Source organism: Phoca vitulina, unplaced genomic scaffold, assembly GCF_004348235.1.
Source record: "Phoca vitulina isolate PV1807 unplaced genomic scaffold, GSC_HSeal_1.0 scaffold12, whole genome shotgun sequence".
Taxonomy (NCBI): Eukaryota; Metazoa; Chordata; class Mammalia; order Carnivora; family Phocidae; genus Phoca; species Phoca vitulina.
Window position 1 is genome coordinate 42,697,845 of NW_022589715.1, and position 15,644 is coordinate 42,713,488.

The 15,644-nt window shown below is 40.8% G+C and overlaps 1 protein-coding gene across 34 annotated transcripts in view; it reads left to right on the forward strand.

The window, feature by feature from the left end:
* The first annotated feature begins 6,883 nt into the window (after positions 1-6,883).
* The window catches only part of NRXN1 (neurexin 1), a 1,121,375-nt gene continuing 1,112,614 nt past the window's right edge, over positions 6,884-15,644 (forward strand). For 15 of the 34 annotated variants that reach the window (XM_032411113.1, XM_032411100.1, XM_032411103.1 and 12 more), the window contains exons 1-2: positions 7,548-8,025; positions 10,789-12,455. In XM_032411113.1, the coding sequence (XP_032267004.1) occupies positions 11,684-12,455 (772 nt within the window). In that variant the 5' untranslated portion in view covers positions 7,548-8,025; positions 10,789-11,683. Of the gene's footprint in view, positions 7,121-7,538; positions 8,026-10,788; positions 12,456-15,644 lie in introns of those variants that run through there. The other 19 variants (XM_032411087.1, XM_032411110.1, XM_032411096.1 and 16 more) reach the window with 4 other exon arrangements.

A 15,644-nucleotide genomic window follows, 5' to 3' on the forward strand; every position in this document is an offset into this window, starting at 1 on the left:
AGAGATCTGTTTTGTCTTACACACCATGGTTGTGGAGGTGGTGGGGTTATTATTTTTAATGAGCTAAAATTTTTAAAATCAGAAGATTTTACTTCAAATTCCAGATTTCCAACTGCTCTTGAAAAGTCAAGATCTGGCAACAGTGGATCCACATGACCGCAGACTGCTAGAGCTGAGGAGTGGAGATATATATATATATATATAAATTTTTTTAGAGAAGTATGTGATTTTTAGTTGCCCACAATGCCAACCAATCTTCATTTCCCCAGTTTTGTTTACTTAATTCATGTATATTGCATGCCAGACTTTGTTAGTCATTTCAGTCTGCTTTCCTTGATCTAGAGAAAATTAAATTGCCTAGCACTGCCTACAGTCTCATTCAATGGGATGTCTAGATCAAGTGCACAAGTATAATTTAGGGTCCAGTTCATCTCTATTTTACTGTCATTTTTCCTTCAGCAAGAATGAATCTCTTATAAAAATAAAACTCTTGTCAATTCTGATTCACAAGTAACTTCGAAAGCCTAACTTTTTTTGTATAAAAATGTAGGTGTTAGAACTCTAATTTGTGAAGTTCCAAGGGAGTATATCTAATATCTACCATTGTGTTATTGCCAACATATTTAACTCTCTGTGTGTGTGATATGATTTACAAGAGATATATATTTGATCTTTCAGATGACCAAAATATATTTCTCAGTTTTCTCTATCTTCATCCACAGTTCCTGAAGGCACTTTTGACTTGTAAAAGTGAAATGGTTGTTTTTTAATTAATGAAGGCCACTTTTGGACCTCACCCAAAGGTGGGGCTGGTTGCCGGAAGGACCAACCATGTAGTCAGATGGTGTTGGAACTTTCAGTCCCACTCTCTCACCTTCAGGCCAGCTAAAAGCATCTAGAGGTTGAATCAACCAATGGCCAATGACTTGGTCAATTACAACTATGTGATGAAGCCTCCATAAAAATGCAAAAGAACTAGGTTCAGAGAGCTATTAGCATGCTGAACCTGTGGAAATCTGGGGGAGAGTGGTACTCTTGGAGAGGGCATGGGAGATCCAAGCTCTTTCCCACACCTAGCCCTCTGTATCTCTTTATCTGGCTATTGGTTTGTATGCTTTATCATGTCCTTTAATAAGCTGGTAAAGGTAAGTAAGTGTTTCCCTGAGTACAGTGAGTCACTCTAGCAAATTAAAATAACTCAAGGAAGAGGTCATTGGAACCTCCACTCTGTAGCCAGTCAGATGGACAGGTAACAGCCTGGGGCTTGTGACTTGAATGTGAAGTAGGGGTTTGGGGGGCAGTCTTGTAGGACTAAATCCTTAATCTGTGGAATCTGATGGCATCCCTGGGTAGATAGTGTCAGAATTGAATTTATTTGACAAACTATGAGAGACTATGGACTCTGAGAGAAAACTGAGGGTTCTAGAGGGGAGGGGTTTGGGGGAATGGGTTAGCCTGGTGATGGGTATTAAAGAGGACACGTACTGAATGGAGCACTGGTGTTATACGCAAACAATGAATCATGGAACACTACATCAAAAACTAATGATGTAATGTATGGTGATTAACATAACATAATAAAATAAAAAAATAAAAAAATAAAAGAATTGAATTGAATTCTTAGATATTCTGCTAGTGTCTGAGAATCACTTGGTGTTGTGTCAGGGCGGGGGAGCCTCCCTCTCCAATGTTGGAACTGGGTCCAGAAATACTAAAAGGGTTGGTGTCAGTAGTGTTTGTGTGTGTATGTGTGATTATATATTTAAATAATTATATATTTGTGGGTATATATGTATATATGTGTGATTGTATGTCTAAATAATTACATATATAATAGGAAACAAAAATAGTATTAAGCAGATGCAACAGGGTAAAAAAAAAAAAAACTAAACTAGGTAAGAAAGGTAGCTATAAAAACTAGAGGAGAAGGTGAGAGCCCTGCAAAAATAACGAGGCTTAGTGATAGGAATAGGAAAGGGATAGGAATAGGAAACCAACAACAAACAAACAACATAAATAAAATAAAATCACACAGGATATGTTTAAAAAGCCAACTACAAAATATTTCAGTTTGCCACCACAAAAAATTAATTTTCTGCAGATTTTTAGGGGTAGAAATAGCTTAAATGGATCAAGACACAACGCTCTGAATCTCGCTGTCATTAACTTCACCACAACTCTCCTGGTCTTCACCCAGAAGCCATAGTAAAGGAAATTAAACAGGACTAGTTAAACAAATTAACTGATTGCTGGGACCCAATGAAAATAAGTGTACAGCTAGATTCTGATGAATGAGAAAATTCCTTTCCTGGAGTCTGGCAGTTGTGAATGGAAGGGGTTGACTCTATGTGGGGGTGATGGTTGTGGTAAGGAGCCAGTTTCCATATAGAAGCAGAAATAAGTTTCTATAGGGAGATGATGAAGACAGGCTCAAGTATGCCGCTGATCATGAGAGAAACTCCCAAACAGGGGCTTCTCATGGTAACTGCAACTCTTCTTCAGAAAGATTTTTCATCATTGTTGGGAAAAGAGGGGTGGGAGTAGTCATGGCAGAACATACCCAGGTGTTAGTGCTGCCCTAGATTTAAAAACATTGGCCATCAAACACACTGCAGGGTTCCCACAGTGAAACTTCTCTAGCAGATGCTTCCTTTAGAACTTAACCGCTATTCTCAAGTACCTATCCATGTGCTTCTCTATTGTAGCTTGATACCTTAATAATTACCATTATTCTAATTATTTGTAGCCATTTTATTTATTTATTTATTTATTTTTTAAGATTTTATTTATTTATTTGACAGAGAGAGACACAGTGAGAGAGGGAACGCAAGCAGGGGGAGTGGGAGAGGGAGAAGCAGGCTTCCCGCTGAGCAGGGAGCCCGATGCGGGGCTCGATCCCAGGACCCTGGGATCATGACCTGAGCCGAAGGCAGACGCTTTACGACTGAGCCACCCAGGCGCCCCTGTAGCCATTTTAAAATCACATTCTATCTTATGATTACTGAAAAATTATATACTCATGTGAAAGTAACTTAACTTTATGATGCTGAAGATTTTTTTCAAGGAGTATGATATTACATAACATACTGAGTTTGCTTATTTCTCCTGAAAGTACCTTAGTCAACTTTATAGGAAATTATGTGGATTTTTCTATATTTAAATTCCAGTGTGTTTATTCCAGTCTATAACTGGGTCTAAATCCCTACACTTGATAGTATTGCCTTGCATTTAGAAATTCCTCTAGTTGTGCTGAAAATGAGGTTTATATAGCAGCATGTTCAATAACTATTCATCAACTTTTGTAACTAGAAAACTCATATTGGTTTATATAAAGGAAATCAGCTAGAGACATTTAGCCACAAACCAAATAGCAAGGGTTATATTTATTATTAAAATAAATAAGTTGTTGAACTAAACAGTAGCATTCCAATTATGCAACAATGATGCTATAATTGATTAGAGGAATTCATTAATAATCTGAAATTTAGCTGAGAATACCATGTAATCTAATCTCTCCCTAGTAATACCATTATTTCAGCAGAAAAAAAAACAGCTTCATTTTGATTACCTAAATCACAGCCAATAGAAAATCCCCTCAGAGTGATAAATCTTATTGCTCTTAAATTGTTTACCATCTTTAGTAGAAAAATATTTGACACGTATCAACTCGTATTCCTCCCCCCATTATTACCATGCATTTCTTCTTAAATTACTTACACTAGTAAAGTTAAAGCCCCCTTCCAAATTCATATCAATCTTGGGATTCATGGGTATCTCAAAGACTCCACTTTGCCTTAATGTTAATTGAGAAAGTAGGTGTTTACACTGATTTCCTAAAGTTAAAGCACAAGCTATGATTGCAGCAATAAACACAGAGTCTCTCTGTATTCATTTATCAGTCAAAAAAATCTTATCACTTAGTTTCATTTCTTTTTAGTGTGGAGCCAGTTTCCATGTTAGAATGCTCATTAATATTTAATATCTTATGGAAATATATTTGTTTATGGTGATCATTCATTTCCATTTTCATTGTTGCAAAATGTTTATCAGTTTATGGCATGAGATATTACTTATGTTTCCATATTTGGGTTGTCAGAAATTCTCCCAATCAGACATAATCATAAACAACCACCTTGATTTCACAATTATCTCATTTGTTCTGAGTGGTAGCAAGGGGCAGGAGTTAAAATCTTTCACACATTACTGTAGCCTAAAATTGGTAGATTCTCTAAGGTGACTTGAGAGGAATTAACCCTAGTTTTCACCTTTCTAGAAAAATACTAGATTGCTCTGACAAATGTTAAATTGCCTCAAAATTAGATCTATAGGAATAATTTTCCATTTTACCCACAAACAACAATAACAACAACAACAAGAACAACAAAATAACATTAAAAACATCTCACCTGTTTTCATTAAGATGTTTCATAAGGTATTTGTCACTAAGAATGACATTACAACATTCAAAAGTTGACTATTTAGTTTCTCAGATTCCTCTTGATGAAACTCTTAGGAAGGAAGAAAGGAATTAACATTCATTAGCATCTGCATTGTGCCAAGCAGTGTGCTAGGTATATTTGATCATTTGATGAGAGGCATGTAACAAGGGGTTTAACATCACAGGCATGAGTTTGTATCCTTCCTTGCACGTATACCTGCTAGGTGTGACCTTGAGTGGGTCAGTCTTTCTGTGCTTCACATTTCTCACTGGCAAAATGAGTGAAATTCTAGAATTTACTTCATAGGGTTATTTTGAGTGATTAAGTTAATGTAAGTAAAGCACTTGGAGTGCTGTTTGGCATGGAGTAGGCACTTAACATTAAACATTGGCATTATCTTCATCAAATCTTATGAAGTGAGATGCCATTATCCCTATTTTGCTGATGAGGAAACTAAGTCCCAAAAAGTTGGAGCTATTTATGTAGAAGCAACACAGGAAGTCATACTTTAGAATAAAGAGCTTTTACCACTAAATTATGTTTTGATTTTTTTTTCCATTCTAAGCACATACTGATAGTTTCCCCTCTGCATATTAACTGAAAAAAACCCAAACAGATCTTGTGGCTGTATGTTCCTTAGACTAGATACAGTAGTTACTTTAAATCTGATAATTGCAAAGCAGAAGTGGCAGCACATAATGTAAGTCCTCAGTTTAGATTGTGTGTGTGTGTGTGTGTGTGTGTGTGTGTGTGTTTAAGGGGTGGGCACAGAGGAGTTTTGTTTTAAAACTTATATATGAGGAATAAGAATTTTATTGCACCTTTGAATCACAGCCACAGAAGAGAGCCCAATTAAAACTATGATCCAATGGGGGAGCCTGGGTGGCTGTCGGTTAAGCGACTGCCTTCGGCTCAGGTCATGATCCCAGGGTCCTGGGATCGAGCCCCGCATTGGGCTCCCTCCTCGGGGGGAATCCTGCTTCTCTCTCTCCCACCCCGCTGCTTGTGTTCCTGCTCTCCCTATCTCTGTCTCTGTCAAATAAATAAATAAAATCTTTAAAAAAAAAAAAAACACACTATGATCCAATGAAAGCTCTGTGTAGCTCGACTGAAGATAAGACAAAAATTTACAAGGGCAAAATTAAATAAACTAAATGATTGTTCGGGTTATATGCAATAGTAGCAATTGAATTTTTTTGTAATGATTCCAGGTAAGAGATAGGGCTTTGACTCTTAGGAGTGCATGTAGAAATCTGCCATCACCATAGGATTCACTGGTAAATATACATACAAGATCTGAGGGACATCATAGAAACTTTAGATTCAATTCTTAAAGATTGGCTGTCTATTCCATTTACTTTTGCAGCATGGTTTACCTCTATAATAGACACATATGGGTATATCTTATGTGCTGTTTGCTCTAGAACCTACAGGTAAATGGTAGAAAATTTTTCTAAAAAGACCCTGAATTAAGTAGACTATTTGGGGGGGGGGGGATCCAAGTTCACTTAATGACTGCATAACCTTAGATCAGGTACTATTTTTGAGACTTAACTCTACATTATTTAAAATTTCATTTATGTTTTTTAAAAGTCATGTTAACAGTTATTATTTCAGTTCATTCCCTTAGAAATCCTATGGAATGAGTTGGCAATCACTAGTATTCCTATTTTAAAGCCAAGAAATCTAGATTTCAGAGAAGTGACTTCCATTGAGTCAAACAGAACAGAATAGGTTTGAAACTAATAAAAATAGCTGGTATATACTCAACACAATTCTAAATATCTTATGTCCACTTATTTGATCTTCACAACATCAAACAGATGTAGGAGCTATTAATATATCCATTTTACAGATGAGGTGACTGAGGCATTGTAAGGTTAAGCATCTTACCTAAGGTCACAGCTAATAATGGCAGAGATGGAATTCAAGCCCAGGCAACCTGATTCTAGTTCCCATACACTTAATTACATGACACACTACCTTTTTAAGGGCAATAAAAATAATAAAACTTGTGGTTCTTGCCTTCACATTATTTAGACTCTTTTACAAAGATAGTGAAAGTATAGATACGCTTATCATGGGAATGAGTTATGGTTTCTTTGGAAGGAAAAGAATATTGCATGTGGAATGTATATTATTTCAGTACTCCTGAATTTGTCTAGTTCTTACAGTCTTGCTTTATAGGGCCTAGAGGGAGAAAATAGTCTTATCCTATAGCATTTGAGGCTGGAGCTGTTAGGGTTGTGGTGTTGAAATAAATATGTCTGCTGTTTCTGCTCTAAAACTAACCCAGTCTAGGAATATAATAGGGTTAGGAATTTAAATGTCCATAGCACTCAAACTGTAATTTAAAGCCACACACTTCGGACTTTTCTACCACCTATTCTGTAAGCTTCCTGAGAGTTAACTCCTTTGTCACCAAACCCAGCAATGCCTACTGGGCATGCCCAGTGATTTGGTTAGAGCTTCGCATGGAGTTTCACTTCCTCCAGGTTTTACCAGCTGCAAAAGAAAGGAGGAGACGGAGACAAGACTTAAACAGGTAGAGAACTTGGTTCAGCTCAGAATGTCCGTGGCCAAGGCAGAGCACGGAAAACTGGGGGAAGACAAGAGGCTGTCGCAGAAAGCACCCTGTCAGACGGACTTGAGTCTGGTCTCCAAGTTGGCGCGTTAGCCCGGTAGGTCCCTCTTACGTCTTCTTGGCACAGCCTAGGCAGATCGTGAAGGTTTGCAGAGATCACTCAGGCTAGGACCACAGTAAGGGGTGGGGCAGGGACGTTGGATCTGGGGGAATGCCAGCGACTGTGTGAATCTTGCCTGTCCCTGCGTTCCTCGAAAAGCTGCAGCTTTTCAAGGGGTCCAAACAGGAGACCAAAGCGCGCAAGTAAAACCCGAGCTCATCTTAATCACTGACTCCTTGCCCCCTTCCTTTTAGCTGCCGAGCTCTTCCCTGGCACCCTTTCAGGTACCCTCGCCCAATCACGACTAAATCCCGGAGAAGTGGAATCTCCACACAGGTTTCCGTGGGTCTAGCAGGGGCCTGGGCATGCTCAGTAGGCTACGTGGTTCTCTGGTTCTCTCTCTCTGTCTTTCGGGGGAGGGTGGGTGGTGACAAGTTAGAAGCTCTTGCGGCAGGTCCCCGCCTCCAGGATCGGGCTTCCCCTGCAAAGGGACGAAGCAAAGGTATAAACACCTCGCTCCGCAGCATCCCGACCTGGAGGGGCTGTGCCCGCGGGCCGAACCCACCAGTATCCCCGCCTGAGGACGGCCCGCCGCTCTCCATGGTACTGCGGAGAGCTCAGCTCCGCCCTTCTCTTTCAGAAGGACAGCACCCGGCGTCACGTAACCCAGCCTTCTCAGGCTCTACCACCGCCTCCTCCTTCCCAGCTCTTTCCCTCTCTTCCTCCTCCTCCTGCTCCCCTCCGTTGCCTGTTTTCCCCTCCCGCACTCTTGGAGATAGACGCTCAAGCCTGACGCCTCTGAAAAGGCAGCGGCAGTCGCCTTATCCACAGACCTCAGGAAATTCGCTTTGACCGATGCATGCTTCAGGCTCTGGGTCGAGCTAAGGGGAATAACCGGGCAGGTAAAGAAGCTCAATTTGGGTTGGGGGAGGGGATGGGGCGAGGCAACCTGGAGAAGGATATATTTCCCCCTAGTAACTGAGCCAGGATCTGCCACAAATGCACAAGGAAGGATGGGTGGTGGGAGGGTGGAGGAGTATAAATCTTCGTTGTTTTGCTTGAAGCTTTTTAAATAGATGGCAAGTAGATGAGATGGTGGAACTGAGGTAGTAACTTAAAGGCTGAATGCAGTGATTTATTAGCAAAAGAAAGAAAACAGACAAGTTAGAAACCAAAGCAATAAAATATATCTGTATCTACATCTTTATTTCCCTTCCCCATCAGCCCCATGCTGTGCCTATCCTTAATTTGTGCAGTTGACTCCAGGCTCCAAGAAACTGCACTGGTATTAGAGATGGAGCTTAGAGACTGGGCGGGAAAGCCAGGGAGAATTTGGGTGTGCATTGGTATTGAGGGACTTTGCAAAAGCGAGGGGGGGAAAAAGCACTTCTCAAAATTATCCCAAAGATTTCAGGTTCTTTGCAATGGTATATATTGAAGGATGCATGGAAAGATATGTGTGCATATGTGTATGTGTGTTATAAACATATTAAAATAAATGCAACTGCAGCGGATCAGCATACTGTATCGATCCTTCCAGTGGCTTGGGAATGAATTTGATTCTAGAAATGAAAGAAAAGATTAATGAGGCTGTTAGTCTGCTTTTGAATTAGAGCGCTTCTTCCTTTGGCTGCAGTAAGGTTGTTTTTCAGATCCTTTTATTTCATCCTCTAATTTGTGAACTCACCAGGTTTTTCCGGCACCTAGAGAGAGAATCCTTTCTCCATAAAAATACAGATACTCTCACACACACAATGAGCTTCCTCTAAGAACTGGGAGAGTCAGTTGACCTCCCCTGGGGTAAGAATATATATGTGTTCTCCCCACTCTCTATCCCTTAAAAAAATTGTCAAGGTATGCATTAGTGGAGGAGGGCAGGAGAGAGGGGTGAAGAAAGGTTTTGTGATCCATATAATATTAATTAATATAATAATTAGCTCCAATTGAGACACACACACACACACACAAACACACAAAGGTTTTCTAACACATAAGCTTCTGGCTGGTTTCAAAGCACTACTCTTGATCTTAAAATTCCAGATTTATTTTGCAAATGACTGAAAAATTGTCAGATGCCCGAGTCCACTTAAAAATGAGAGTATATTGAGAGTTTATTGAATAATACGCTATCTTAGGATGATTTTTAAGAGCACCTTTCTTGGGCTTGGCACAGAGGTAGACAAGATATGGCTGGTGATTGCTGATGGTGTGGAATGTATCAGCCATAATAAATAAGCAACTGAGATTTTTATTTCTTTTTTATTTCTACTGGGCAATGTGTATGCGTGTGTATGTGTTGTGTTGTGTGTGTGTTGAAAAAGAGAGAAGCAGTCTTCAATTTCATCTGGGGAGGAACTTGAAGTGGGATCCCCTAGCTTGGTGGTGGCTCTCAGCTGACACCTGTAGGGATTGCTCTGTACTGAAGAGAAATGCTCTCAGCTCCCTCCATGGAGGAGGAGCAGCACAATGCGGTGCCATAAATTACTGCTAGTTTCAGCTTGTAGGGAAAAAAAAAAAAGTGTTAATTGGATAGTGAGCTTCTGTGTCCAGGCAATAAATGTGTGTGCGTGTTGTGTATGTGCGTGCAGGGGAGGGGGATGTGGTATAGTGGGAAATGCTGAGGGAAATGCATGTGTTTGCTTGACATGACCAGATGAACCATTTGTGATTTTTTTTTTTTTTGGTCAAAATGTGAGAGTAATGTTTTTGATAAAAAAAAAAAAAACAACTTAAAAACAACTCACTACTTATGATTTCTGTACTATTTCAGGAACCTGCCAGATTAGGGTTAAATAAAGAGGTGATTTTATAGTGAGTGATTCAAAGATATGATTTTATATTCTAGCATTCTGGAGTCTTAGCAGCTAAGGTGACACACATGCCGACTGCTGTTCTGACCACACAAATTCTAAGAGCTGACATCCAGATAAAGGACTTGAAGAGGAGTTAAGATCACTACACTGTTTGGCAAAATATCAAATACTTTACCCATCTTTAGAGGAGTTAATATTATGGCAATTGAGACATAAATGCTGCCCCAAATAGATAGGACTCCAGTTAGATGTCTTCTCCTATAACAGATTATTCCTTTAATAAAAGGAGGAAAATACTTGTTTGAAATTTAAAAGAGGTTCCCAAGAAACTATCGATATTTTTTCTCTGAAAAACATAAAATGGTAAGAATGCTAGACAAATCCAAGCCAGCAGCTTCCAGTCGCAGTTTGATCTGCTTTGCCTGTTTTAAAATCTGTATTAACTGAGATTTGACTAGGTTGTATTTTTATTGTCCATGTTATCAGTACACATGATAAGTAGAAGTCCTTAAAAGGGCCTTTTTCCTCCCCTTTTCATATTTTAAAAAATTAAACTTTCTCAGAAAAAGTAAAAGATAACCATAAACATATCTCTATAAAATTCTGAGAGGGCTACCTATTAACAGTCATAATAAACTGCAAGGGTGTAATGACTGATTGTAAAAGTGCAATATTAACTATTAGGAGATATTAGGTCTTCCTTGATAGATCAGGATAAATAAGCCCTTTCCAGTAACGTTAGCTCTGGCTTCCTAACAGCTCTAGTTATGCACCTGGTTTCTGAGCTGAATAATGATTTATATGATACTATAAATGATTTTAGAACTTAATTTTTATTTTAATTCTCTGCAGATTTTCTGGGTCCTTATAAAAAGACAAAACCAAAATGCATCACCAACATACAACCAATTGATATGCTGGCATCTTAGCTTGGCCTTGCAGAGGGAGAGAGGAAAGAAGAGGAGCTGTTGTGACATCTAACAGCTTCTGGCTATTCCACAGCTTCTGGGTTCGAACCCTACTGTTGGGGAGGGGAAAAAGAGAAGTAAAATCCATCCTGTGAGGCCATGCATAAGGAATTCTGCGTTGGCTACAGTGGTTCAGGAAGTCCATGATATGACAGAAGAAGCAGGCCTTTGAAGCTACTCAGGGGTTAAGTGGTGCCGTAAAGAGGCAAGGAACCTGTCTCTCCCTTCCGGTTTGGGACACCACATCTGGAGGAGAAACACTCGAGGTATCCAAGGATCCTGGTTCATTGCTGGCTTTCTTGTACTTCCCTGAAAAGTATTCTGAACAGACTCTATCTGCTTCGCTTTTGCCCGGTACCACTGATGGTACCTGGCAGAAAATAGTATTTGAGGAGTGAAGCATCTCTTGACACCACTGATGCCCTTGAACTAGGTCATCGGACTCAAATGGATAAGTGACTTCCCTTGACCTTCTGTTAACGCCTTTTCCAGAACGTTGCTTCCAAAGTGTATCCTCCCTTTGGTCTGGAAGATCTGCTGCTGCCCTGTACCACTGGGGTCTACGTTTTCCAGTTGGGAGGGGACTATCGGGAGAGAGGGAGGGGTTGCTGGAAGAAGAAGAAGAAAAAAAGAGCTAGATAAAGGAGGGTGCATCCCTCCCCCTCCTGCCCATCCCTTTACCCTACTTGTTTCCGGACCCTTATTTCTACATCACGGTGTCCAGGACCATTTTGACCCTGTCGGCCCCGGCACCCCCCCGCCGCACCCCAGCCCCGAGCATGGGGACGGCGCTTCTCCAGCGCGGGGGCTGCTTTCTCCTGTGCCTCTCGCTGCTGCTCCTGGGCTGCTGGGCAGAGCTGGGCAGCGGGCTGGAGTTCCCGGGCGCTGAGGGCCAGTGGACGCGCTTCCCCAAGTGGAACGCCTGCTGCGAGAGCGAGATGAGCTTCCAGCTCAAGACGCGCAGCGCCCGCGGCCTAGTGCTCTACTTCGACGACGAGGGCTTCTGCGACTTCCTGGAGCTCATTCTGACGCGCGGCGGCCGCCTGCAGCTCAGCTTCTCCATCTTCTGCGCGGAGCCCGCCACGCTCCTGGCTGACACGCCGGTCAACGACGGCGCATGGCACAACGTGCGTATCCGCCGGCAGTTCCGCAACACCACGCTCTTCATCGACCAGGTGGAGGCCAAGTGGGTGGAGGTCAAGTCGAAGCGCAGGGACATGACGGTGTTCAGCGGCCTCTTTGTGGGGGGGCTGCCCCCGGAACTGCGCGCTGCGGCGCTCAAGCTGACGCTGGCCTCTGTGAGGGAGCGAGAGCCCTTTAAAGGGTGGATTCGCGACGTGAGGGTCAACTCCTCCCAGGCCCTGCCTGTGGACAGCGGCGAGGTGAAGCTGGACGACGAGCAGCCCAATAGCGGTGGGGGGAGCCCGTGCGAGGCGGGTGAGGAGGGCGAGGGCGGGGTGTGCCTCAACGGAGGCGTGTGCTCCGTGGTGGACGACCAGGCGGTGTGCGACTGCTCGCGAACCGGCTTCCGCGGCAAGGACTGCAGCCAAGGTAAGGCCCGACGCCTGACCCACCGGGCGCCTCGGCCTGGGCAGGGCGCGGGGAGGCAGGGCGAGGCAGGCGGGGCCGGCTGGTGCATGGGGTCTTCCTTCTCTGGACAGTGTGTTTCAGCTAGTTTCAAGGGGAAGACCTGTTTGTGGCGTCTCTGCCTTATCACCTCCCACAGCTCCTCTTCATGGTTGGGCAGCCCCATTTCCAGGTTCAGTTTTCTCCTGGGAACCCTCGGTGCCAACCCCGCTTACTTCCAAGTGGCGAGTAGAATGACCTCTCCTCTTCAGATTCCTCGGGTTCTTTGTCAGGCTGCTCCCTAACTTCATTGGGCCATGGCCCGCCTGAATAACCGCTGTGCTTTCCTCTACCACCTCTAAGTCTGTAAAATACACAGATGTTCCCCCTAAGATGCAGACAAGCATCTAGAAGATTGGGCACACATTTGGTGAAGAAGGAAGTGCGGGAGAGGTTCGCTATGGTCGAGAATCTCCACGTTTGTTATTCGTGGTAAAGGACAGAAGGGGAACAGGATTCATAGGAACTGCTTTGCCTTTTATAAATAAAGTATAAAGTCCTGCTCCTGGTTGTGGAAAAAGGGGGCCATGGGATTAGGAGAAGGGTTCTTGGAATTAATGTTATTTTCTGTGGTTATGTCCAAGTCCAACATTTGTCAGTTTAGGAAAAATTATGTGATTTTTCTGTAATTTCTTGAAGTGGAAGACAGGTCAGCTAATATTTAGAAATGTTAGAGATTAAATAACATATTTCTTAATTAGCAAATGTCTTGGGAAGATAAATAACACAGAAATTTAGACGTTGTTGGACTGGGAATCTTCTGTAGGCTAGTAAACGGGGGATGCATATGAAGGATTGCAAGAGATTTTTCTGAGTACATTTAGCTAATGATATTTATCTGAGTAGTGGAGGCCAACCTGTAATTTCTGTTGTTTTTAAGGATTGAAAGTGTGGAATGAAAAAAAAATCATACCTAAGTTTTATTTTCTCCTCTTAATAAATAAAATTCAGTCATTCATGTGTCTCCAATATTGCTACATGACAACGACCAAGGAAAAATATTGTATAAATACCGAAAAGCCTATGAGCAGAAAGTGACTGATATGAAAAAGATGAGGCATGGATCTGTGGCTGAGCAGGAGAGGTGTCAGGGTTTAAAGTAGATAGCGTATGGGTCAAATCAAGACAGCACAGGATAAATGACATTTACAGCTGCAAATGTTTTTTAAAAGATGAATTATTAAATCTGATTTTGAAAGCTGTGAGGACAAAAGCTCAATGTGTGGCTGAATTTTATTGTATAATGTCTCCTTTTTTTTTTTTTTTTGCTGACACTGCTAAGAGGAACTAGCCCTTGTAAATCTTATTAGACTTGGCAGTTCTCTCTCATCTGACTTGAAGAGAAATGAAGACTTGATAAAATTTGTAATTGTTTAAATAGCAAAGGGAGTTTGTTAGGAAGAAAAAAGCTGATCAGAGGGAAAGAAGAGTTCTATAGCCTTTATGGGTTTATGGAAAAAAAGTAAAGGGTTATTTTATTATTCTCTCCCTTCATGAAGGTTTTTGTTTTCATTATGTTTTGGCTTAAGTAATTATAGAAGACTGTCTTCCACGGCCTATACTACACTTCAGCTTGGCCAGTAAATTTCCATGGATTTAGTACCAGGCTTTATAGTTAGGTTTTACCAAAATAAAACAGGACATGTTTTTCCTCTCCCATATCTAATTTAATTGTAAATCTTGAATGAAATATCAGGTACATATGATGATTTGCTGTATTATAATTTGGAGCTCCATACCTCTGCACTGATTAATAGAAATACATTTTTAAAAATGAACATTATTTTATGGGAAAAATTGCTCTACGTATCCCAATGCCACTTTAAAATACAGAGCAGACAATTTAATGAAGGACACATGAGATATAACTTCCTTCCTTAAATTAGGAAACAAATATGACACAATGACAGCTTGTTCTGTGTGGGAGGGTGTTTTAAATTAAAATTTTTATTTTCTTGTGCATTTTAAATGTAGGGATCCAGGGATCATGCATAATCAGGAACACTTAAGAGTGGAGAAAGCATGGCAAAAGTAATATGTTGAAGAGAAGCAGAATTAGATGTTTCTGAAATGCATTTTATTTTGCCAGTGGATAGGCTCTTTCCATAAGAGGAGGAATTTGGAATTACCAAGATACATAATTGAACAATAGAGTACCTGATGCTTAAGGTAATTCAATTCAGAAAAGAAAATCCATCAGGATGGTTCTGGAGCATTGATTTGTTTTGAAAATTTGATCTGAAAACGGAGTGCAAAGATCATCACTAGTCATGAAAGGAAAACAAAAGGCTGGATTCTTTTGATTATCACAGAAATGGGAGATGGAGTGATAAAGGCAGAGTCGATCTGCCCAGAAGGATGGGCTCCAGTTTCTGTATTTTCTCTATTTCATATGTGTCAAGTGACTGTTAAATAATTAATTGAGAATGGATGCCTCTCCCAAAACCAATCATGTATTGATGGCCAGGGATAGATGGTTTCTATTCAGATGAAGTATGAGCAGAGCCCTGCCTCTAGCCAGTATTTACACTGAATGTCACATTCTTTTTAAAAACTAATTTAAAAACAAATCCACATTCATTAGAGAAAATTTAGGAAAAAAAATTAACAGCAAACATTAAACAAGATTCAAATTACATCTAGTTCTAACCACAATTTCTTTTTTAACTTAATAAAGTCTAATATTATTTAGTTGCCTTCATATTAAAAATACAGTAAGAACTACTAAAAAAGACAATAATCATATTCTTTCTCTATTTATTTTTCTGGCCCAGAATGTCTTGCAACAACTTCTGCCTCTATGGTTTTCTAGAATATTTTTATTTAATGAGCTCAATTTCATCCTTACTGTAATTTATTCAAGCCTAGCAAGTTTTATTTATTTATTTATTTGTTTGTTTATTTATGTAGTGATGGCAGTAGAACACAAGAAAGGTTATGTGTCATGACCAGGTTAGTGGCAGAGCTCACACACAGGTGCAGGCGCTCTCATTCTCGAGCCCTGTATTATCTTTTCCGCTGAATAAGGTTTCCATTTTACGAGTATGGATATTTTTTCAGGTTCAGGCATTATTCAAGAGAAAAAAATTATGTATAAATGACTGATGGAATAGG